Raw genomic sequence first — 26,730 nt, 5'->3', positions numbered from 1 at the left:
ACCTCTTGGTCAGTGTATCTTTTGAAATTTGGTGCTCCTAATTGAACATGGTATATATGCTTTGATATTTCCTTCCCCTCCACCCCCCACCCCAGGAGAATATGGTGGCATTCTGTCTTCCCATACTCTGGAAATTAGCCTCCTATTAGCAAAATATTAAGAGATGTAGTTGATTCATTTTACATATGATAAAACTTACTAAGTATACCCACTTCTGTAAAGTTAGATGTAATAATCTAAAATGAGACTCTCTATAGTTCATATTTTATTGTCATGCCTTTTACCTGTTGGTCTTATAGGCATAGATGACATTGATGAAATAAAATTTAGTCTTATAGTCAAGGAGAGAGTTGGATAAAGACTAAAACTACAGAAAAAATTATATATATATATATATACATATATATATATGTATATATATATATATATGTATCTCTTTTTTAGACTTCTATTTTACTGAAACCTGAATATATATTTTGATTCCTTTTTATATAAAGAATTTAGCTGTCTCTGAGTTTTGAAATACTATTGTATAATTAATCATTTTGTATTCTTAATTGTGTTTATTCTCATTAGGAAGCACTGTCCATGTATTTTCATATTTCCAGTATAGTACCTTGCCCAGTTTCTAGAACTCAATAGACATGCAACCTTTACACATAAAATGCACAGTTATATTCTGACTTATATTGACCTTTAATGTCAACAGAATGTATCATTCCCCTAAGAAGATGGTAAATGCCTTGAAAGCAAAAGACACATAATATGCCTCATGTGATTCTTCCTTAGGGCTCGGCACAGTGCTACACACATGGCAGTTAATTTTTTACACTTAAATTCTAAGCTCCGTTTAACCACATAGAATCTTAACAGGCCTAAAAAATTCTCATGACTTTGCCTAAGTTGCACAGCTGGTTGAGTCCCTACTGTTGTAATCCCCGTTCAAATCGTGTGACCGACACTGTGAGAAGTAAATTCTTTTAAAAAATGTGAAAGTGTTGTGGCTCCTGGGTGGCTCAGTCGGTTAAGCATCTGACTGTTGATTTTGGCCCAGGTCATGATCTCACAGTTCATGAGTTCAATCCCTACATTGGGCTCTGCACTGACAATGCAGAGCCTGCTTGGGTTCTTTCTCTCCCTCTCTCTCTGCCCTCCCCCGCTCTCTCACTCTGTCTCTGTCAAAATAAACTTTAAAAAAAATGTGAAAGTGTTTCATTCAGCTCAATTCTCTAGTATAATATTTTGAATAATATTGCTCATAGACTATTATTGTATTTCTGTTACTATTCATACAATTTATTTTTTTCTTGACCTAAATTACTGCTTAGTATCTGATAATCAACATTAATATCTCACCATTTTTTCCATTCATTTAGTAGAATTTTTTGTACATTGGTAATTAGAGCAATAGAATTAGTGGTTATGTGGATGGTTTTTGGTTTTGTTTTTGTTTGTTTGTTTGTTTGTTTGTTTTGTTTTTGGTTTGCAACTACTCAAAAATCAGTGTAGACTGAGGACCCTGCTTAAGAATATCCTCTCTGGTAATGAACCTCACGGCACTGTCGTCTCAGATCCTGTGGTTACATGTCACCTAGTTATTGATCAAGTCAAGGATCAATTGTTTGTAGGAACCAAGAAAAATCATTGTGTACCAAGATTTTGTTCTGCATATTAAGAGAATAAAGATGTAAAGGATTAGAATACCCTAGAATACAGTCTCTTTAATATGTTCCTTTTCATACCCTGTTCACAGTCTCTTGTGGTAGACTTCAATTCTGAATAGACTTTGGTTCTTCTACTAGTTAACTATTTGAACCTGGACAAACTACTGGCTCTCTTTGAATTTCTTTCCTTATCTGTATGGTAAGGGCTTAGTTAGGCTATATGATCTCACGGATTTTGTGTAACATTTAAGTTGTAAATATTGACTACAGAAGGATATGACCTGGTGTAAGCATTGTATATGGAGAAAAGAATCCTTCTTACTCACCTAAGGATTTACTTGTAGTAATGCTTTGCATCAATAATAATAGCTATAATATATCAACCATCTAATATACAAGCCTCTGTAATTGGTGGTAATCAAAACAATTGTAAAATACGTAATAAGCCAATCAGAGACTTTGTGAAATGAATTCTATATGTGCTGGGAATGAGTAAGTACAAATTACCAAAGATAGCTAATGCTATAGAAAACAGTGGCTAAACAAAACAGATATTTTAAGGTCTATGTATGTTAAGGTCAGGCCAAGCCCTATTTTTGATTCACAGGCAGGTAGGATCCTCATTCCCTGCACACCTCCCCTCCCCCTTTCCCTTGTGAATTCCCTGACTTTACAAGGTCTGAATTATTCAACCAGATTAGTACTATATGGAATGTAATGATGAAGTCTTCCACCTTAGCTGGTAGAAGCTTACTTATATCACAGAAAGGTAGAGAGAAAGAACTTTCTTTGAGAAAAGCATGAAAGAGGCAGTGAATAAATGAAATTGTCAATCCTTTGGGCCTCTCTATATTATCTCCTATTTGGAGTCTAGACATGCACATGAAGCCCTAAATATTGTATCTGGGGAGCATCCTAATCTAAATTATTATTATTGCAATGAATAAATATTAAACATAAATACATTGTCAATCATAATTTCATCAGCTTTCCTAATTTGGTATTAGTATTGGAGTTCTGTGGTTCTCTTCTCTGTCTAGTTTCACACCCTTAGTAAGCTCACCAAGTCTAATGGCCTCAAATACTATCTTCATATCAATATTCTCTCTGGAACTCTAGACGTGTATACCTAAATACTTTCTTGACATCTCTACTTGCATATATGATGAGACCTCAGATTTAATGTGACTAATTGAACACCTGATCTTCACCCAAAACCTTTATTTATGTCCTTCCTCATCCTTCCAATAGGTATGGCCAAAATCCTTGTAGACATCCTTGATTTCTCCCTTCCTCTCTCAGCCTACATCTCCTCCATTTAACTTCACAATATATTATAAATGAATACCTAGACTGCACCACCTCTACTGCTACCGCTCTATTCCTAACTACCATCTCTTACCTGAATTACTGCAATAGTCTCTTACCCAATCTTCTTGTCTCAGTATATTCTCAACACAGCAAACATTAATGATCCTTTTAAAACAAAAATCAGGTTATGCCACTCCTTCGCTCAAAACTCTGCAATGGTAGCTATTTTACAAAAAAATGAAGAACTTACAGTAGGTTACAAAGCCCTACAATGTATAGCCTCCTCATTACTTCTCTGGCCCTTGATCATTTTGCTTTGGTCATTCTTGCTTCCTTGCTATTCCTGAAATTACCAAGCATGCCTCTGAATTAAAGGGATTGCATTAGATATTTCCTTTACCTGGAATGTTTTCCCTCTTCTTTTCCCTCCTTAAAGTCTTTGCTCAAACATCATCTTCTCAATGAGGCCTACCTCACTACTTTATTAAAATCACAACCCAGCACTTCTGATCTTACTCTTTCCTATTGTATTTTGTGTTTTTTGGTGCTACTTATTACCTATTAAACTATATAATTTACTTATTTAAAATGTGTATTCTCATTCTCTACCCCTTCCAGACTATCAACTCCATGAAACAGAATTCTTTGTTTTGTTTGCTGATGATTCTCAGTAGCATAGAACGGTGCCTGGAATATTGCATGTGAGGAGCACTGTTCTAGAGATTTTATATACATTAGTTCATTTAATTATTATTTCTGCATGTATGGAGGAAGACAACTCATAGAGCTCCCCTAACTTGGCTGAAGTCAATATTTGGTAAATAGTGGAGCTGAGATTTTTGTGTCTAAATCTTCTGCTCCTTGCCTCTCTTATGCAAAGTAAGGAAAAACAAGGCAATAGAATAAATACGGATAGATTAAATAATAACTATGTATAGATTTAGGTGTTATTTCATGGATAAGGCACTGTTCTAAAAGTGTCTACTATAATAAAATATTTTTTATTTTAATATAGAAATAATTGAATAACACAATTCAAATATTTTCTTTCGTAAAAATCATTGTCATCAATCACTTAAATAAATATTGCTTTGTTTTGATATATTAGTAAATATTGTTGCTGAAACAGAAATTTTTTCTTCTTTCTTTACACAAATATATCCTCTATGCAGTGCATAGCAAGACACTGGTATAGAAAAACTATTATCATTCTGATTGTGCATGGTCTGTTTGATGGATTATTCCAACCTTATAAGATCTGATTTGCACTCGCTTTGAAATAAACTGTTTCAATTAGCATCTTTTCAGTATTAAATATAATACATAATTAGAGCACACCCTTCAGGTGTTTTCAACTTACCAGTTCCAAATCTGGTTCTAGGGTAAGGTTGTACAGTTGCTCTATTTTGATTGGAATTCCTATATTTATTTGAGCAGTATCCTTTCCGAAAGGAGACTGATATTCCTATATGAGCTAACATAATAAGCCCCCCCCCCCTTCCTTTGGCATTCTGTAGACTCACTGTTCCTATTGCTCTAAGTCCTTGGTTAAAATATCATCATTATACCTATCAAGGGAGATTTACCAGTGTATGAATCACTTTGTCTTTGAGATATGTAAATATTTCTAATTTGACACTGTGCTAACAGTGAATAACTCAGCTGTGTACCACTTTAGGTCCAGACAAAATAAAATATAGTATTTTTTAAATCTGAAATTTAAGGAGCAGGGCATCCTACACCACCAGATACTATTTTGGTATAATCTATCACCTTTGTTAACATTTTATTGGATATAAATCATAACGTATCAGGTTGCATAGCGACAATATGGTTCACCAGGCATTCTATTTTTATAACTTTATTTAAAACTGACATGTAACTTGCTGTACCTGAAACCCCAAGTGAGCCAGTTATTGGAGTGTAACAAAGTTTTGACGTCAGAGTAGCTATTTATTCCACTGGAAACCATTAGCGATGCATTACCCTTTGGCACTGCTGTTTTTTGCAGAAACATGGTTAAAATTTTATGACTGATTTTGACCAATTAGATTTCTTTCCCTCTTAGAACTAAGAAATTATATATAATACACAAATATATATACATGTGTGTATACATAATATGCATATGCTTTATATTCCTAAGGTGTGTAATATATATTTAAATGTTTATATTTATATATACTCTAACATTATACGTATAAAGCCTTTTAAAAGTTTCTTCTCAAAAGCCACGTATTATGGTTTTATTTTCTTAAGACTGCTTAGTATTTCATGGAAAAGCATTACCTATATATTATTGTTATTTCTCACTATCGATGTGGATACTGATTAGCTGCTTAGTTTTACATGTTTGTTGTCATTATTGCTGTTGCTTTTATTTTAAGAGGACTCCATAGCAATTTCATTTGTTTACTACCAATTGTAGATTCTTTGGAAGTAATGGGGTAATACTGTGTCGTACAAATGTAATATAATCAGTTACAGACAGGCTTTCCTCCTGCTTCAGTTTGTCTGGTTTTTTGGTTTTTTTTTTTTCCCTGAAGATACTAAAATATGCTCTGTGCATCCACACATGGTGTTAAAGTCCCTTGACTCCTGAGCCAACCAAGCAGCAACTTATATGTTGAGCTCTGCCAGTGCATTTCAAATTGGATCTGATGGGACCACCATTTAGAATTAAGAAGAGGAAATTTTTTGAGTTTTTTATTTAATGACCTAGCTGCTCTTAAAACCCTGTATAAAACTTTGCCAAACTTGTGTTTGTGGAATAATTCAGTTGTGTCAGTTAAGGAGATGCTTGCATTTAATCTGAGAAAAGAAAGTTAATTCTCTCAAACTCCAATGTGAAACCTCAAATGAACAATCATCTTACTATTATTTTTAATGTGTCATCTACTTTTTAATCCTCACATTTTATTGGGTTGATTGTTTTTCTTCAGAAAATTCAAATACTTCTATATAAATTGGTAACCCCTTCACGTTATATAATTTTTTCAACTCATCTTTTCCTCTTGAAACCCACCCCACCAAAACTCTTTTGAAGTTCAAAGTGTATATGATGAGTTCCAACTCCAAAAGTAGCATATTTCTAACAAAGCATCCTAATATTGCACATTGGTTAAGCATAGAGGCATTAGAAGCAAAGAGCAAACAAGGTTAGAATCTCAGCCTGCCGCTACCTCTGACAGTGACCATGCATTTTTAAATTCAGAGTCAGTTTCCTGACCTGTGAAATAGGTATAATAACAACTACTTCAAAGATTATTGTTTCTGTAAGGATTAGATGCAATAACAAACATAAGGTAGTTCAATGTCTGGCAGATAGTAACAACTCAGTAAAAGGTAGCCATCAATTGAGCTGTTGCACTCGATTAACTCTTGTTGTCTACAGAGGCAGTATGGCACAGGACCGGCTTTAGAACTAGACTGCCTAGGCTGGAATCCCATGTTTACTACTTATTGGCTCTGTAAGCCTCAAGAAGTTCTGGAGCTCTGCTGCCTCAGATTCCTCATCTATGAAATGGGAGAATATGGTTGTACTTACTTCAGGTGTGTTTGAAGATTATATGCTTTAATACAACAAGAGTACTCAGAACAATGCTGCCACATAGTAAGGGTTCAATAAATATTATTTTTCACTGTCCAAAAATTACTGAATATGTGTTTCCCTGGTATATTTGAGGTTTGGTTTTGTTTTTTGTTTAAGTCTAGCCCTGGTATTTTATAATAACTAAACAGGCCCAGCTATAGAAATGATTTTCCCAAAGACACACAGCATTTCTCAGCATTTTGACATCCAGAGCCCACGCATCCTGTAAATTGCCTTTCAATAAAAATTTATTGTAAAGCTCATTTAAACACAAATGAAATAACCCAAATAACTGACACTAAAATTCAGGTGAATTCATTTTAGTACTTAATGCAGAACCATGTTATTTCAGATTTTATCGTTGTTCCATTTTGGAAAGTTGAGATATCTAGTCCTTCCAGGAAATCTAGTTACACTGGTCTGAGGCTAACCTGGTTAATTCTGATTCAGGATTGAGATTTGGATTATTCCTGTTTTTGAGCACACAATAAGTTTTTTTTTTTTTTTTTTTTTTTTTAGTTTAGTTTAGTTTTTTTAAGCAGGCTGATAATTTCAGTCTGATAATACTTGCCAGTGCCCTAACCATCCATATTGCTGACCTGGATGCCAGAGCTCTATAATTCCATTTCTTTGCTGCCTCCTCTCCCTCAAGGGTGGATGCTAAAACTAGAACAACGAATAGACTTTTTCTCCTGGCATGCATGCCATTCCACCTTAAAAAAAAAAAAATGTATACATAGCTCAAGAATTACTATATTAAGAAGTTGTTGAATCAGTTACATCAGAGAGATGTACAAACAGATGCCCTGAATCAACCTCTCAAAACTCTCTATAGTAATACTTTGACCTCTTGGTCTTAGAATTAACTTGACCTGAGTTTAATTCTTAGTGTTACTGGTACTAGCAATGTGACCTTGAGCGCATCACTCATTATCAAATATTTATTGAAGATCCACTATGCTCCCCGTTAGTGTGCTAGATAATCTTATACAAAGATACATGAGAAAAATATTCTCTAAGCCCACATTTCAATAACTATAAGTTAAAGGTAAAAGTATTTATATTATATAACTTCTAGGATTGTGATGAAGCTCCAAATGTAATCATCTAAGTTAAAACATTCGGTAAATAATAAAGCTTTGTACTATTATTTACTGTGAGATCTTGGAGACTAGGGACCAGGTGTTACCTTTGTTACCTTAGTATCTAACATAATACCTGACACAAAGAAGTATTCAGAAAATGCTAGCAGACTGATTTCCTTAAAAATCTCAAAAGCATTTATCTGTGCATAGAAGGATATTAACATTTCAAAATTGATTTAATCTATTATGGCCAAAAGCTGGTATTATTATGATGTACCTAAAGCCACAGTTAGCCTCCAGATTTTAGAATAATTGAATTTATATGTCATATATAGAAATGTATTGAGTGGTTGAAAATATATTTTATACCTAAACCTAATAATAATCTTTGAATGATGAAATCTACTTAATCGGCGTTGTAGCCAACTCCTTAAAATCCTTCTAATTATTTGGACATTATTAACATTATTAAATGGACTAGAAACACAAACTTTAGCACACTGGACTGCATTTAAAAATCTTTCATGTAATGTGTTTAATGTATTTTAAGTTAATAATGCAGGAAGTAAAATCTTGTAGACCAGAAAAGTGTTGGAATTAGGCAACATTCATCTGACCAAAAAAAAAAAAAAAATAGATCCTGGAGATTATTTCTTACATTGCATTTCCAGGTTTGAATCTAATCACCCAGGCACCCTTTTGCAAAATAACAGCACTCAAGATATATATGAACTAAATCCATGCTTGGTTTGGGAGATTATCTGCTACTAATATACCCTTGAATATTCTTTTAAAATGAGAAATTATATATAGTAGTTACAGGACTAAAACTCAGCAACTGAAAAGTACAGAAACCTTTTTTCAGAGAGAGGTCACTGGAAAATAGTACGGCTAAAAGAAATTTCCTTCTGACACACACCCAGTGACTTAATTTGCATTTACAGAGGGAATGAATTTTTCTTACTCCCACTGAACTTAAAAAAGCAATGAAAATTTACTAAAATTTCCCACTATCAATTTTAAGTTTTAATGAACTTTCTTAAAGAGGCCAGAAAGGTTATATTTTCTTTTCCTTAGACTAAAACCATGAACTATTTGCCATAATCTTCTTGCTATATTATGTAATGACCACACTAAGTTTCTAAGCTAATGAGAACCACCAACAGGAGAAAAGTTTGCATGCTTTCTTCTTCTTCTCAGGATGCATCATTTTATTTTATTTTCTCTGGATACACATTTTAATATGCCAGTAGTTGTCAGCAGTGTTGCCCAGTGAGTATTCAAGACTACAGGAAAAACATGATATGGCTTTTAGGGCATCAACTTGTTAAGTTAAACATGGTTTTATAATTAAACATTATATTAAAATGAACACAGATATAGAATAGATAAAAAATGTGCATTAATTTAAACATTAAAACCTCAGACTTCATGGTCTGAATTTTGAACTAATGACTACCATTTGAAAAACACTGCTTTGGGGCACCTGGGTGGCTCAGTCGGTTAAGCATCTGACTCTTGATTTCAGCTCAGGTCATGATCTCACGGTTCATGAATTCGAGCCCTGCATTGAGCTTTGTGCTCACAGTGTAGATCCTGCTTGGATTCTCTCTCTCTCTATCTCTCTCTGTCTCTCTCTGTCTCTCTGTCTCTCTCTGTCTCACTCTCCCTCTCTCTCTCTCAAAACAAATAAATAGACATTAAAAATTGAAAAACACTGCTGACTTCCATTACAGATTTTTTTCCTTCATTTTAAAATACTTGGTTGTATTTAGTGATTTTTATTTATTTATTTAAACTGAACTCAAGGTGCCGTCTTAGAGTCCATCCATCAAAGGTTACTAGGGTAGGAATTGGAAATTTCAGATTGACTAGAGTTAGGGCCAGTTGATACATGAAGGCAGGTTAGCACGTGCCCCCATACCACTTCCTCTGTGTAGGTGACTTTATTGCTTACCACAAGTTAAGTGGAATTTCTCTCTTCTCTCTGCAAGGAGTGACATAACACACTTACTTCCTAAGCCTCAGGTTCCTAACAGCTGCTGTCCTTTGTCTATGTGACAACCATCATTCTTTAGTATAATAGTAAGCATTTAATTTTTCTCACTCATTTGCTTCATGCTTGTTGTACATACTTCATAAAAGCTATTATCAGCCTCAAGAATTTACCATTCCTCATGGTCTTTATAAACATGCCTAAAGTTTTTTTTTCTTTGTGTCTGAATCTAACTGTTGCACCTTAAAGAGGGCTGTAAGTGAGAATACCTCAGGAAAATCCCCAAAATATAGCATGCTTGTCTTGATGTTGATTCTTTAGGTTGTTAAAAAAAAAATCCATAATTTGTAAACACTCTCCAGATGATTGTGATATTCATCCTTAATTAGAGATGTCTAGATTAAATCATCTGGCCCCTTCAGATTTGATTCAGGCCATCATCCAAGCATCCTGCATCAACAATGCCAAGCATTCAAAACTATTGATGTTTAAATTGTGATAGAATTCCCTGAATAACTGATAGAATCAGTGGTATATTTTGGCAGTGTATATGCACAGTGATTATTTAGAGGCTGAATTCATCTAACCTACTTCACAGGGTATAAATTTTAGAAAGTGAAACCTCCGAGAAATGGATACTTTTTATTCCAATTATCACATTACTTTTTAGAAAATTGGATGTGAGGGTAGTATGAAGGGAGCGAGGTCAACCAGCATGCAAAAGCCAGAGATATATTAGAAATCATAGAAGGAGCAGTTTAAAGACTATTTTTTAATTACTATGTAATTATTGCCCAGAGAAAACCAGACTGTAGATAAATTTTTCTGCATATGAAAAAAAATACATTTATTTCTGGGACTTTTTAAGTGCCCCAGATGAGGAAAAAGAATACTCCAAAAAGAAATTTTGTTTAAATGGTACTGTGACTGTAATACTATCTTTCAAAGTAAAGCTCTTCAAAGTTTTCTTTTTTATTGAGTGAATTAAATTTATCTTTAATTCTCTGGCTATAGTTGGTATGAATTGTGAATTTTATTTTTTTCGTAATAGAACACGCTAGTGTTCTTTCCTTTGATATTGTATGTAGGTGGCAAGATATTGTGAACAAAAACTTAAAATAATCTAAATTGATTGTGGTTACAGGTTAGTTCTATAAAACTTATAACTCTCAGACATGTGAAAAATAAGTGTCTAAAACTTATGCCCATATAACAATTGTATTTAGTTAACTACTTACGGGATAAGCACTGTATAACTAACACTTCCTCTCCAAAGCCTGTATAAGTATACTTTGTATCTTACATCTCTTTTTTAGTAGTTGATCACATTTAAGTATGACTTAAAAAAAGAAATGAGTTATACTAAATGTTCTCGCTTCTCAACATAATCACCACCTTTACTGTAAAAAAAAAAAAGTTTATTATACACTTACAAATTTTGGGGTGATACAAAAGAGTATATGACCTAGTCCATGTGACCCTTAAGAAATTTAGGTTCTTATTGCAGATGAAGCAGGATGCACACAATAATGTTACAAAGTAGCATGTACTGAGCGCCAAATGAATCATCAGTAAGTTCTATAGCAATCTGGGAAGAAGTGATCAGCAAACACTGGAATAGTACAGTCCAATTATGTTGGTGTTTTTATGTGAGCATTACATAGAATCAGAGTTCAGTGTTTGAATACCATGTCAAAAGAGTAAATGAAATGCTAAAATAAGAAAGCAATTTTTAGCAAGAAAATTTCCTTATTAGAAATCTTTTATTCCTTTTCTAATCTTTTTTATACTATTAAAGTATTTATAACATCCCTATGAGGGGCCCAAGTATAATGAAGCCTTCTCTAGACCAAATATTTGGGAAAATTACATTTTTATTTGATATTTCTTTTAGTATCAAGTATCCATCTCCTGAAAATACAGGCCTGAAACTGAGACCAGAAGAAGTCTTCCACTTTAAAGTCCTGTTATATATTCATTTAGTAAAAATTTAAGTGCTTACTATTCTGAGACAATTGCCGAAGCCATCTGCCCAGCCCTGACTTCTCTCCTTAGCTTCAGTACAGTGTGGTCAACTGCTTCATGGGTCTTGCCACTTGGATGTCAACCTAGTGATATCTATCATCTCATATGTGTGTAGTTGGATTTGGTATGCTCATATTTTGTTAATTTTGTTATTTTTTATTTTGTCCATGAGAGAGATTGGTCTTGGTTTTTCTTTTTTGTAATATCTTTGTTGAATTTTATATCAGGGTTATTCTGACCTTGTAAATTGAGTTGAAAGAGATTTCCTCTTTCTCTATTCTCTGGAAGAGCTTATATACTACTACTGATTTTGTTTGTTTGTTTGTTTACATAATATTGATGTTGTATAAATGTTAGAAGAATTCATAATAAAGCCATCTATGCCTGTTTCCTTTGTGTGAGGTTTTATAATTATAGATTTAATATCTTAATGTTTTAGGACTAGTTTACATTTTTTCTTAGGTCAGTTTTATATGTAGGATTTTTCTGGGAAATTTTTTATTTCTTATAAGTTTCTAATTTATTTTCACAAAGTTGCTAACAGTGTCCTCCTATTACATTTTTAATGTCTGTAGAATCTGTAATGACATGTTCTTTTTCATTCCTTATATTAGTAATGTCTCTCTTCTCACTTCATCATCATCTTTATAAGGGGTTAAACAAGTTCCTTAGTATTTTCAAGGAAGAAATTTTTGGTTTTTGTTTAATTCTTTCGATTGTATGTTCTTTTTCTATTTCTATAATTTGTTTTTGCTCTGTAGAATTTCCTACCTCTTTTTAGGAATTTAAATTGCTGTTGTTTAACTTATAAAAATGAATGCATAGATCATTGCTTTTCAGCCTTTTTAAACATGAACATTCAAGTATGTGAATTTTTTTCAAATATAATTTTAAAAATAGAAGTTTTGATGTGTTACATTTTCATTGGATGTTAAGTTACGCTGTGTTTTTTAGCATTGTTTAAAAATATTTACTAATTTCCATTCTTTCTGTATTATTTAGAAGTGTATCACTAAACTTCTAAACATTTGGGGACTTTCTAGCTATTTTCCTATTATTGATTTCCAATTAAGTTCCACTATGTTTAGAAGACACATTCTGTATAGTATCAGTTCTTTGAAATTTGATGAAACTAGTCTTATAGTCTGGCATATAGTCCATTTTTTACATATTCAGTATACCTTTAAAACTATGTATATTGTGTAGTTTTACAGTGGGGAGTTTTCACATTTCAGTTATATCAAAGTTGATAATTATGTACTTGGAGTCTTCTATATGTCTGCTTATTCTATATTTACTAAGAGTGATATTTAAAAAACTACCATGATGATTATGTATGACATTTTCCCCCTTACTTTTTACTTTTCTGTCTCCCAGAGTTAAGTTGTTATTTATAAGCAGCATATAGATTTTAAAAATCTTAGTCTTTGAATTTGAATATTTAACCCAAGAGTATTTAATATAATTACTGTTATATTTGAGTTTAAATCTGTATACTATTTTCCTGTTTGTTTTCTGCTTGCCTAACCTATTCTTTGTTCCTTTTTTTTTTTTTAAACTCCTTTATTGTCTTCTTTTCTTGTTGTTTTTCTATCTTCTCTCTCTGGTTGCTCACACATTATACATTATTATTCTTTTTAAGGTTACTCTGGAGATCACAATATGCATAATTTGCTATGAAAATCTCACGTAAATTAGTACTTTAATCTCTTTCTGGACACTGGAATTGCAAGAATTTTAAACTTGTTAACTACATTTATCACACGCTTGCCTCTTGTGCTTTAACTTTACATATATAAAAGGCACAAGAAATTATTATTGTCTTATACAGTCAGTATTCATCCAGATTTACCAATATGTTACACATTCCAGTGATCTTCATTCCATCATGTATTTTCTTTCTTTCAACTTGAGATTACTTTCCTTCTGCCTGAAGAAAACTATTTTTAGTATGTCTTTTAGTATGGGTCTGCTAGTGGTGAATTATCTCAATTTTCTTTATCTGAAAATATTTTTATTTCCCTTTCACTTCTGAAAAAAAATTTACCAGTCTTTTGGCTTTCATTACTTCAGTTCTGATTATTGCTCCTGTGAATGCAATATATCATTTTTCTTTGTTCTTAATATTTTAATTTCCCTTGTCTTCACAAATTCTACTATGAAGGTCCCACTGTTGGTTTTGTTTCCTTTTGGTTTTGTTTGTTTATGTATTTATTCTCTTTAGACTTTATTATGCTTTTTGAATCTGTGGCTTGAAACCTTGAATCATTTTGGAGTCTCTTGGTCATTATATCATTATAAACATTGTTTTTTTGCCTCATTTCCTCTCTCTTCTCCTTTGGAATTCCAGTTATACATGTGTTAGATTTCATTACCATGTTACATGTCTCTTATGCTCTGTTCTGTATTTTTCAAATCATTTCCTCTGCCTTTTTCAGTCTTAATACTTTCCACTAAACTATCTTCTATGTCACTAGTACTTTCATGGTCTATTTTCTAAACTTACCTATTGAATTCTTAATTTTAATTCTTGTGTTTATCTGTTTTCCATTTGCTCTGATTTTCATTTTACTATTGTCTATAGAAGCATTTTTGGGTTGAAATTACTTAATTTATCCTTTCTTTTCTTGAGCATATTAGTTATCTTAAAGTTCATTCTAAGGACTTTATTCTATATTCTGTATGTCTGTTTCTATTATCTATTCCTTAAGGTATTTGGGCTTTATCTCTTGGTCTATCTAGTAGTTTTTTATTTGATTTCATACATTGTTTTTGAAAACTCATGGAGCTGTTTTGAGAGTCTGAAATGTATCTTCCTCCGGATATTATTTACTGTTGCTTCTGGTGGGCAATTCATCTAAGACCATATCACCTTATGGCAGTGTGTATTGAACTGATTTGAAACTGTATTGCTGTCTTTGTGTGACTTATTTTTGGTCTACCTTTCCACAAGTTTTAGCCCTTTTGGGTCCCATCTAAAATTTTAGGGCTATTTCCTGGTCATATCCACTTAATGGACTCTAAGCTCAATCTTTGTCTCCCTCATCCTATAAGGTTCCCAAAAGTTCTCCTCAGTTTCATAGCCTCTCAGATTCTACTTGCAAATAAACAAAGGCCTTGAATGTCAGGCTCACTTGTTTGCACTACCCATTTATCTCCTCAAGTCTTAGCTGCTTTTGTAGCTGTCTGATCCCTTCAAACAGATAATTGTAATTCTCCAACTTTCCTAGGTTTTTTCAATGGAAGGGTTGTTCTGATCAAGTTAACTGCTATAGACAGAAATAGATGTTTTCAAATATATTGATTGGATTATCTTCTGGATTGTAAGCTCTGCAGTCATGGGATTTTATGTTTTATTTACTTATATCACAGGTGCTTAGAACAATGATTGATATTTAATAGTTGCTCAGTAAATATTCATTTGTTGTTTGTTTTTGTAGCCGAGCACTGGACAGTCTACTTTCTAACCTTGCTATGTTTACAACTCACAATAGCTATAGGACTGTAACAGATTAGTGAGTGGAAAAGTTATGAGGCCTGCCAAGCTATTATTCCAGAACAGGGGAGATTACTCCAGTGAATAAATGTTGAAAAATTTCGTAAGAGATACAAATACCAATTACATTTTATCATTTCTAAAATGTCTATTATTCTAAAATGTACATTATGAGTTTGAATGAATGGCTAGATCAGTTTTTAACAAGTATTTCCTGAAAGGAAATACAATGGTCAGTAAATATAATGCTATCGAAGATTTTGAACAAATTATGCAAAGCAAAAATAATGTTTTTTTCATTCTATCTCTGCGGTATATGAAACTATTCTTTGAGCAAGGGCATCTTTTAATAATATTTAAAAGTGATCATAATTAATATGAAAATCAAAATATCTTAGATTACATATATATGTGTCTGCAAAGAGCTCTATGCGGTATGGTAAACATAAACATATCAAAAAGTTAACAGTTATCAACATCACTTATCATCAGAGAAATGCAAATCAGAAGTGTGGTGAGATATCACCTCACACCTGTCAGAATAGCTGGAATCAACAACACAAAAGACACCAGATGTTGGTGAGGAAAAGGAGAGAAGGGAGCCCTTTTGCCCTGTTGGTGGGGATGCATACTGGCTCAGCCACTCTGGAAAACAGTATAGAAGTTTCTTGAAAAGTAAAAAAATAGAACTACCCTACAATAGAGCAATTGCACTACTAGGTATTTACCCAAGGAATACAAAAATACTGTTTCAAAAGGATACATGTACCCTGATGTTTGTAACAGCATTATCTGCAATAGCCAAATTATGGAGGCAGCCCAAGTGCCAATTGACTGATGAATGGATAAAGAGGGTGTGACATATAATGCAATATATAATTCCAATATATAATGGAATATTACTCAGCCATGAAAAAAGAATGACATTTTGCCATTTGCAATGACATGGATGGAGCTAGAGAGTGTTATACTGGGTGAAATGGGTCAGTCAGAGATAGGTACCATATTATTTCACTCATATTTGGGATTTAAGAAAGAAAACAAATGAGCAAAGGGGAAAGAGAGAGAGGGAGAGAGAGAGAGGCAAACCAAGAAACAGACTCTTAACTATAGAGAGCAGACTGATGTTTACCAGAGGGGAGGTGGATGGGGAGGGGGGATGGGTTAAATAGGTGATGGGCAAAAAAAATAGGTGATGGGGATTAAGGAGTGCCCTTGTGATGAGCACCAGTTGTTGCTTGGAATTGTTGAATCACTATATTGTACACCTGAAACTAATGTTACCCTGTACGTTGACTAAATGGAATTTAAATAAAAACTCAAAAGAAAAGTGAACAAGTTCTCAAACTAAAACGGGCATGGTGAAGTGGAAAGAGAAATAACAGTGGCACATCAAAGAGGTTGGAGAGAAAAATCTTTGTAGTCAAAGGGTCACAGCCAGTATGCCCTGCATTTGGTGGGCTTGAAGGAAATCCTTGCCAATGCTCCCAGCTCTTGATTGGCAGCATAGTGACCAACTTGTAAGAAGAGTATCTAAGGGAATAAAACAACGAGGAGCAGAGGAAGAGAAGTAACATTTCTTGAGGGCTTTTCTATGCCTAGGGCATCTTAGTAGGTGTTCTCATGTACATTAATTAATATACTCTTCACAAAACTCCATGACATTGGTACTGCTGTGTTGTTCACATAGTGCAAATGAGGAATCTGGCTCCAGAATCATTAGACAGTATGCAGCTAGAAGAAGGATGAAGTTATATATCCGATCTTAAATACACAAATCAAATGCTCTTACATCACCAGCCTCAGTACATACCAGTGCACCACAGTTTTTTGTAATAGAGCAGACCCATAACTTGTATTCCAAGTGCAGATCTTGCTGGAGTCAAGATTAACAATACCTAACATAGTCAGATTCAAAAATAATTAAAGAATTAGAAAGCTAATGGTCTGATTCAGTCTGAGTCCAGAACTTATTGAGATATTTCTTCCATACTAAGTTGAGTTAAAGGGGGGAAAGTTGGGGCGCCTGGTTGGCTCAGTCAGTTAAGCATCCGACTCTTGGTTTCAGCTCAGGCCATGATCTCACAGTTCATGGGTTCAAGCCCCGTGTCAGACTCTATGCTCTCAGCACAGAGCCTGCTTAGGATTCACTGTTTACCTCTTTCTCTGCCCCTCCCCTGCTTGCTCGCTCTCTCTCTCTCTCTCTCTCTCTCTCTCCCCCAACCTCAAAAAAAAAAAAAAAAAAACTTAAAATAAAAGGGGAAAATTTAAATAGCATGAGATATTAGGAACTGAAATGGAGAGAAATTAAATAACTTGTCCAATACCATAGGGTTTAATAAGTAGCAGAGCCAAGATTTAAACATAAACCTTATGCTGCAGTGTCCCCATTCCACTCTGCCACTGTTGTTTTAAGAAGAAATAAACCACCTCCTCTGTAATTTAGTGAGTTTGTGCATATACCTATCTATATTATGTGCTCTCTTTCATTTTTATATTCCTGTGTCCAGCACCTAATAGATAATCCTTATTCAGCAAATATTTGTTGAGTGCTGAATCTGAAGAACTATAACTATGAAGAGATGGCAAACATTAAAAACAATTAAAGTATTTTAATAAAAAAATCAGACAAACTAGGCAGACTTGTGGATCATGACAAGGTCATAATGATAAGAAGTAAGAGATCTGAAATGGTACTAAGTAAATAGAAAGTTGAAAGGTATCACAGTATAGTGGTTGCAAACAGAGACTCAGTAGCCAGACTAGCCTGAGTTTGCATTCTAATTCTGCCACTTACTAGTCGTATGACTTGGATAAATAACTTCACCTCTGAACTTGTTTCTTCATCTGCAGATTGCAGGCCATAGTGTCACCTACATCATAAGGTTAGCAGGAGCTGAAATGATTTGATAAGTATAAAGCATAGGGTCTGGCACACAGAAAGCACTCTGGATGTTTGTTCTTACCATTGCTCAAATTAACTACATGTTTCATCCACTGCTTTGGCTCACTCTGAATTCCTATTTGGGAGGCCTAAGGACATGGTAAAAGCAGCCACGGGCCCTGCTTTTTGCCTACAGATCAATTAAATTTAATGACTAGAAAATAGGCAGTACATTGGGATTCATATGAAATAATGTTGACGCTAATGTAAGAAGGACCTGGAGCCACAGTAAAAAAAAAAAAAAAAAGCTATTTGTATTTTGCTCTTATCCTCTTATGGAATGTTATCACCTAGGTATGTCTCCAAGTGTACACACAAAATGAATGATTCAGGTTTATGATGAAGTGAACCCTGGATTCAGTTCACTTTAAGTTCAGTGAAACAAACTTGAAGTGTCTGGGTACTGTTCCTGGCAGCTTCTTAAGACATGTTAGTTCTCTTCTGCTTTCCATTGCTCTGCTTGTCATTCTAGTTCATATGATTAGAGTTTTCTGCATATCCATCTGCTAGTTCAGTGTACCCTCATTTTTCACCACAGGGCTCCGGTAATGGATTGAAGATGGCCTAGTCTGTAGCCTAAGCGATAGCATCAAGTTGCCTTTACTACTACTCCTGATTTGATGCCTTAGTTTTAGTGACTGGGCTGGTTCTAATTACGTGTCTAAGCTTATTGTCTTATGCCTGAATCTCTTCCCTTATTCCTGTTTAGCACCTACACGACTTGTTTTTTTAGGAAAAGTCTGGCCAACAGTTAGAGCCCGCCTATTTGCTGCCACATTTACTTGATGTGAACACAACTAATTCCCAATACATTGCTTTCTTGCAGGCCCCCTACTACCACATGCTACTCCCTCCCAGATGATCACGTATTAGCTCTTGCCAGACCCATATGGCAGACTCCTTGTTGGTCTCTGCCCAGAGTTGTATTTCTGGTATCAGAACCTAGCACCTTAGTCTTCCTCTGAATTCTAACATCAAACACCACCACTCACCACTGCGTATTTCTTGTGATGCCTGTAGAGGAAGCTACTCTGTAATATAAATTCTAACTCCGTAGAAGAGAATCTAGAGGGATTTTTTTTTCTCCTTCCTACTTTCAAATTCACTCCTAAATACAAAGAAAGTGGTACATTGTTTGCAAAAATGCCCACTGTAATCCCTCTCTTTTCTCTACATACTCCCTTGTAATATATCTTTACTATTTTTATCAAGAGGTGAATCTAATTTTATAGCCTTTGAACCTGAATTGAGCTGTGGGCTTCCTTTGGCCATTGGGATATTAGAAAATCCCATTGGCATAATCAGAAACTTAAAAAGTACTTCTGTATTGGGGTTGTCCTACCTTGCTATTTTTGGAACTTGACCACTCTGTGTTGAAGGTTGGGCTAGCTGGCTACATGGTAGAGACACATGGTTTACCCCAGCCAACTTCCCAACCTGTAATTGAGGCCAAATGAGACCAACTAAGCCTCAGTCACCCACTATCAAAAGAATCACCCAGTTGAGCCTAACCTAAATTGTTGATGCACAGAATATGAGCTGATAAATAATTGTTGTTTTAGGCTAGTAAGTTTTGGGGTAGTTTGCCACACAGCAAAAGTTAAGTGATTCAGAAAGAATCAAGACTGTCATTAATCATTTTCATGGACCATTTTTTGTTTTTGTCAGTTGTGTATGTTTCTATATTTGTTTATTATGGAAAAGTTCATTACTGTACTTGAGGCTAGAGGCATATAATGACTTAAAGCATTTATTTAGTATTATTGGTGAAGGTGGAAGAGTGTTAAATCCTATGAGGAAAAGTATAATAGTGATGGTTTTCTTCCCTAGCCTGTCTCAGAGTTAGTCTCCAAATTCAGTGTTTTTTGAACATTTATGTTCAAACTTCTGAACATAAACATATGTTTTAAATTGTGTTACCTGATTCTACACAAATAAGTCTTCTCTCCATGAAACTGAAAATTATATATCCCTGGGCAGCCAAAGTACCTCTTTTGTATCAAGCATTTTATAAACCATTGGAGTTTTGGGGTTTTAAAACCAAGATGGATAGGTATTCATGTTAACTCCAAGATTTTCAACCCTGTGAGTTGGATCCACTTTTATAATTTGTAGAGTAATCCATCTCTAACATCCTTAAACCCTTATTATTAGACTTTATGTGCAGTTAGAGGAGGGATGATGTGCCACATTCAATCCTAAATCAAATAAATACACAGTGAGTTGTAACTACTCTTATATCACCACCGCAGTATATCCCAGTGCACCTTAGTCCTTTATAATAAACAGACCCATCACTTGTACTCAAAGTGCAGATGACTTGTTAGAATCAAGATTATCACAGAGAACCTCATAAATGGCTTCCAGCAACCAAGGTATTGTTGACACTCTACTGCTAAGCACTTTGGTTTTTCCTGGGTTTGGGTTGCAGAACCATTCTCACATAGGATGTGCTTTGAGTCACAGTAGTATTCTGATTACATCCTGGGGAGCCTAAGGTGATGACACACGATGATGACAATTTGAACAAATTGTGCATTTGTAATTATGGCTAAATGTCCTGGTTTGCCTCTATTTTTTGTGACCATCATGATCCTCCCTGGCCAATTCACACTTTGTTACTTGTTTTAAATTTTTTTTTTTAAACGTTTATTTATTTTTGAGACAGAGAGAGACACAGCATGAACGGGGGAGGGGCAGAGAGAGAGGGAGACACAGAATCGGAAGCAAGCTCCAGGCTCTGAGCCATCAGCCCAGAGCCCGACGCGGGGCTCGAACTCGCGGACCGCGAGATCGTGACCTGAGCTGAAGTCGGGCGCTTAACCGACTGAGCCACCCAGGCGCCCCACTGTTACTTGTTTTATAATCCTTGTGAAATACATATGCAAAAAACACTGAAAATTAAAATTTGAAGGAAGGGAGGAAGAAAGAGAAAAGGGGGCATGGAATGTGCCTGTCCAGGAAAATTAGCCTGAACATAATTGTATATATGAAATAATGCCCCGGGGTCTGAAGTTAAGGCTGAGTTTTCATTCGACAGATTGGTCAGTAAACATTGTGGATGGTTTTTTGACTGTGAGAACGATCTAATTCTGGAAACATATAACTGATTTCAGCATCAGAAAACTGCCTTAATGATCTGCCACATGATTTACTTTGTGCTGTTGCCATGTGGTTACTTTTGTTCCCATGTGACATTTTCATACTTGTGTTTTACACTGAGTTTTGTACCACAAGGATTGTATTTTTACTATTTACTAATAGTCAGGCATAAAACTGTATGAGTACTGTGTGTTAAACAATTATGTTTGAGGGCACCCAAGAATGCAAACACTCCTTATAAGATGTTACTTGTTATTTTACAAGTATGTTAGCTTCAAGCAGGATAATAGCTGTAATACTAAGGAATTAAGACTGGGAAGGAGTGATTTGTTGGAGGTTTTGCTGAAATATAAAGAAGATTCTGTGGTTAAAGGTAATACCTGGATCCTAAAGGGTTGTAGAGAATGTGTAGGGCAGAAATTATACTTAGATCCACAACATTTGACAAAACAAAGCTATACAAACAGTGATGGAGGAAGCTTAGCAACTGTGTACAGGAAAAAAACTGAAGGGTATTAGGTACCATAAGGCAATGGTGTGAAATCAATTCTAAAATTATTTTGATATCGAGCTGCGTTAATATAGTAACTACAATAAGAAAAGGCCAGAATTGACTTTATTCCATGCTGATCATTATAGAATTTAGATCAAGGGGCATAGGCAAACTGGAACACATTCAGAAAAGAGCGTCTAGCATGATAGATTTTCTTTTTTAATGGAGAATATAGCAGAAGAAACAAGAGTATGGTTTGGAGGAAAGAAGACTTAAAGGAGCATGATAGTTACAATAGTTATGATGTTTGTCTGCCATAGTAAGAGAAAAAGCATTTCTAACTGGCTTCAATAACAAACAACTTATGGGTTTATGTAACTCAAAAGTTCTAAGACAAGTTGGGGATTTTATTTGAGGCTCAATCTAGTGGCTGTTTTGGCCAAAAATGGTTACTCTCTCCTTTCTTTGGGTCAGGATATTTGCTGGCAACAGTCCAGGCAGTGTGCTTCTTTCATGTCAAGTGAGAGCCTGAAAAACCTTTTTCTTCCTATATAGTTCATTGAAAGAAAGAGTAATTTTCTTTTCCTAAATCCCTAGGAAATATCTCTTATATCTCACTGGGTAGAATTGTGACATATGCCAGTCTCTGAACAAATTATATAGGCTTGGAGATGGTATGTAAATTAGGATGGCTAATCACAAATCTACATCTTTTTTTTAAAGTTTATTTATTTATTTTTGAGAGAGAGAGAGCACATAGAGGAGGGGTAGAGGGAGAGGGAGACAGAGAATCCCTAGCAGGCTCCATACTGTCAGTGCTGAGCCTGACAACAGGGCTCAGACTTACGAACTGTGAGATCATGACCTGAGCCAAAACCAAGAATTGGATGCTTAACCAGCTGAGCCACCCAGGCGCCCCCACAAATCTACATCTTGAGCTAAGATACTACGTCTGTCAAGATTCTCAGGAGAAATAGAATCAGCAAAAGATACCCACATACACACACACACACACACACACTTACATATATTGTATTATATATTGATATATATTATAATTTATAGACTATACATAAAATATATTTTTATATATAAATTGTGTGTGCAAGTGTATTTATTTTGAGAGAGAGTGCATGTGTGCAAGCAGGGGAGGGGCAGAGGAAGAGGGAGAGAATCCCAAGCAGGTTTCACCCTGTGTGCAGAGCCTGCCACAGGGCTCAGTCTCACACCTGAGTGGTCACCACGTGGGATGATATTAAGATTTGGTCACTTGAGCAACTGAGCCACCCAGGCTCCCCCAGAGTGAACTGATTATTAACCATATCTACAAACTACCTGCACAGCAACACCTTGATTATTGTCTGATTAAATAACTGGGTACTGTAGCCTAGCCGAGTTGACACATAAACCATCATAGATATAATGAGTCTCTTCCAAAATACATGGCTGAAATTTTGAGGTCCTGTTGAAACAGAGATTGGCAACTAAGAGGTAGCCAACAAATATCCCTTACAATGACCAACAGAAGAAATGTAAAAGGCTTCCATGGTTGTGAGTTTTCAGTTGTTTTACATAGACTGACACCAAGAGGAAAAATTGTAGAAATAGTGAGGAAACAGCTATCAACTAAAAAATAACTAAGAAAACAGTAGTGAGTTCTTATTATTGGCACTGTTCAAACACGGACCAGGGGATTGTGGTGTAAGGCCTTAAAATAAAATCCCAATATTATGTGTTCTTGACATCTGAGGAAAACTAGGAGATCCTCCAGTGGACCAACCAAAAATTGTCCTCCCCACTGTGCTCCCACAGATAAAAGTCCCTGAGCCAAATGACCCTTGTTAACAACATCTGCTTATCATTGAAAAGCAGGTTTCAGTTCCCTGCCCATGGAATTACTCAGACAAGACAATCACTTTCATGGGAATGAAGGGCCACTGCTCTTTTGTTAGTATAAAACCTGCATCCTACAGCCTCTGCCTGCCCATTCTGTCTGTGAGTACAACCCCCTTGTAGCCATGCAGGGCACATGCTGCCCTCCTCCCCTGGGCTGTAACTGTGTGTGATTAATAAACTGTCAATCTCATCTGTCCAGTGGTCAGGTGCCATATTTCAAGCAATGAATGTCCATAATCCTAGAATGGGAATCCTTCCCTCACCAATGGGGTGAACGGGAGGTGGCTAAAAAATAACTGCCCCCCCCCCCCGAACCCAGGCCATTCAACTGTGATAGTGGAGAGGGAAGAGATTCAAACATCAGTTAAATAATTGGAATAAGTGATTTGTGAGTTGCTTTTCAATCCCATGATTCTATTTTTTGTGTTCCCGGTATTAGTATTAGCATTCATTTTATATTTTCCAAAGACAGACATAACAATCCATCTTTCTACGATTAGCCCCCATCAGGTTGTTTCACAGACTATTCATTTGTACATTTCTTCCTCTCATTTCAAAGCTTGGAAAGCCATGCTTTATTAATTTTTATATACCTTCAATTAACATAATGCCTGAGAGATAGCAGATATTCAATGAATTTTTGGGGAGTGAATCTGAGAATCACTTTCTCCATTCAAATTTGGGAAAAAATTACCAATGAGCAGTGAAATTCTCCTTAAACATAACACATAAGTAAACATTATAAATACGAATTCCCCAACACTGTTGAAATCCAAATTCACCCTATCCACCTGTAGATGGAGGGAATGAGGTCTTGGGAGAGTTGCCATTTTTTTTCTCTTCTCATTCCCCATCCAAAATGCATACCAGTTGCCCTAAGGCTTCCGAAGAACCCTGCAGGCAGCATCTCACTTTGTGTAGGAAGGAGAATTAGTATAGCTGCAAGGTGATCCCAACTTCTTGCCTGTCTGTTGATTTTGAATGCTCCATTGATTTCAAAATCCCTGCTGAAAGCTAAAACATGCTTCTGCAAGAAGGTATTTATTTTAAGCATAGTTTCATGCTTCAAGTATGCAGCTACACAGTACCCCTATCCTAAATTATGGGAAAAATATGGAGAAAGCTAAAATGCTTTGCTTGAAGATGTTTGACGTATCTTTTTTCTGTGATCTCTACTTTATTATTTGTTGTAATTAAATTGGCTTACTCAAAAATTTATTTTTTCCAGTTTTATTGAGATAGTAATGCATATAGCACTGTATTAATTTTAAGGTGTACAGTGTAATGATTTGACCAACATATATTGTCAAATGATTACCACGATAAGTTTAGTTAATATCCATCATATGTATTCACTTTATTTATCTGGACATTTCTACCTTTTAACCACCTTCATCAAATTCTCTTTTTCCCCATCTCCTACCTCTGGTAATCACAAATCTGATCTGCCTTTTTTTTTTTTAATCAATTTGGCTTTTTTCTCTCTCTCTCATTTTTTAAGATTTCACATGTGAGATCATATAGTATTTGTCTTTCTCTGATTTATTTTACTTAACATAATGCCCTTAAGGTCCATATATGCTGTCACAAATGACAGGACTTCCTTCCTCTTTTGTGGCTGAATAATATTCCTGTGTGTGTGTGTGTGTGTGTGTGTGTGTGTGTGTGTGTGTGTGTGTGTGTGTATGCAGCTTCTTTATTCATCTTTTGGTGGACACTTAAGTTGTTTGCGTGTTCTGGCTATTGTAAATAATGCTGCTATGAAAACGGGGGTGCACATATCTCTTGAACAGAATGTTTTCATTTCCTTTTGATATATTTACAGAAGTGGAATTGCTGGATCCTATGGTAATTCTATTTTTAATTTTTTGAGCAACTTCTGCATTGTTTTCCATAGTAGCTGCACTAATTTACATTCCCACCAACAGTGCACAGTTCCCTTTTCTCCACATCCTCATCAGCATTTGTTATCCCTAAATTTATTCTTCTGATAAATGATATGTGCTTTTTTTTCCTAACCTATAGATTTAAGATTTATTTTTTTTAAGAAAAAAGTGAATGACCTGATCTGACAAAGGGATTTTGCAAATTCAATGACTTATTGTATACCTTCACATAGGTATACAATAAATTACATTTATTAGCAAAACTAAAATTACATTAAATCACCTCTGGTGTTGAAACCAAGGATGTAAAGTTTCCATTTCCAAATGTCTTTATGTAGTACTAAACATGTGGTTGGTATAAATATATATTGGTTAAATAAGCTAATAATAGGATACACTTCGTTTCATTGATCATAGACCTTAAGAATTTAATATAACAGAAGTCTTTTCTCCCATCTCCTGGGTTTATTCACAGTAAACAGATCCGAGCTATGCTAGGCCAGTTCAGCCAGGCAGAAGCCTTATTAATGAAAGCTGGAGTGCAGCCAGGGACTTTGGATGGAGTTCTTTTGGATCTTGGGTGTTCCTCCATGCAACTTGATGCTCCTGAAAGAGGTTTTTCCCTTCGGAAGGACGGCCCCTTGGACATGAGAATGGATGGTGGCAGGTGAGTATTGATAAAGCATTTCTCCTCACAACAAGAAATCAATTTTGCAAAAACACCCTGAATTTAATTTCCTTTTAAGACTGCAGAATTCCCATCACACGCCCACACCTAACACTATCCATACATAATAAATCAGTTTTGTTTGCTACTCATTATAGACTTTAGTGTTTCTCTAGATTTGAGATTCTAAAAGAAAAATCATTGCTGTCTTTACACAAAATAGTGAGGAGGATAACTTTCATACTAATTATCTTTTTTATAGATACAATATGGGCTTTTAGACTGCTTACAATATTGATTAATGTGAATCTGAAACAATGGATCCATTTTTATGCAGGCCCAACTATGCCTCTTGTGAGATGTAAAAGGAACTCTATTTAACACATATTCTTTTGAGTCCTGCATGAAATGCAGGATTCTAGGGGTCAGTGATTGTGTGTTTTGTGCTGTCTCTTGTATAGTCACTTTTATTTAACATTCTCCAGGGAAATTACAGTTTATGGTACTGTATCCACATAGTACTATATATAGGACAGCTTTACACCTCCTGTTCATTCCTCACCACCATGGAAA

The 26,730-nt window shown here is 35.1% G+C and overlaps 1 protein-coding gene across 9 annotated transcripts in view; it reads left to right on the top strand.

Moving 5' to 3' along the window:
* METTL15 (methyltransferase like 15) overlaps positions 1 to 26,730 on the top strand; it is a 215,244-nt gene that overhangs the window by 123,512 nt on the left and 65,002 nt on the right. For all 9 annotated transcript variants that reach the window (XM_053203357.1, XM_053203356.1, XM_015066894.3 and 6 more), the window contains one exon: positions 25,966 to 26,157. In XM_053203357.1, the coding sequence (XP_053059332.1) occupies positions 25,966 to 26,157 (192 nt within the window). The remainder of the gene's footprint in view (positions 1 to 25,965; positions 26,158 to 26,730) is intronic.

The sequence above is a fragment of the Acinonyx jubatus genome, chromosome D1, assembly GCF_027475565.1.
Source record: "Acinonyx jubatus isolate Ajub_Pintada_27869175 chromosome D1, VMU_Ajub_asm_v1.0, whole genome shotgun sequence".
In the NCBI taxonomy this organism is placed as follows: Eukaryota; Metazoa; Chordata; class Mammalia; order Carnivora; family Felidae; genus Acinonyx; species Acinonyx jubatus.
This window is presented reverse-complemented; position numbering and strand designations above follow the sequence as displayed.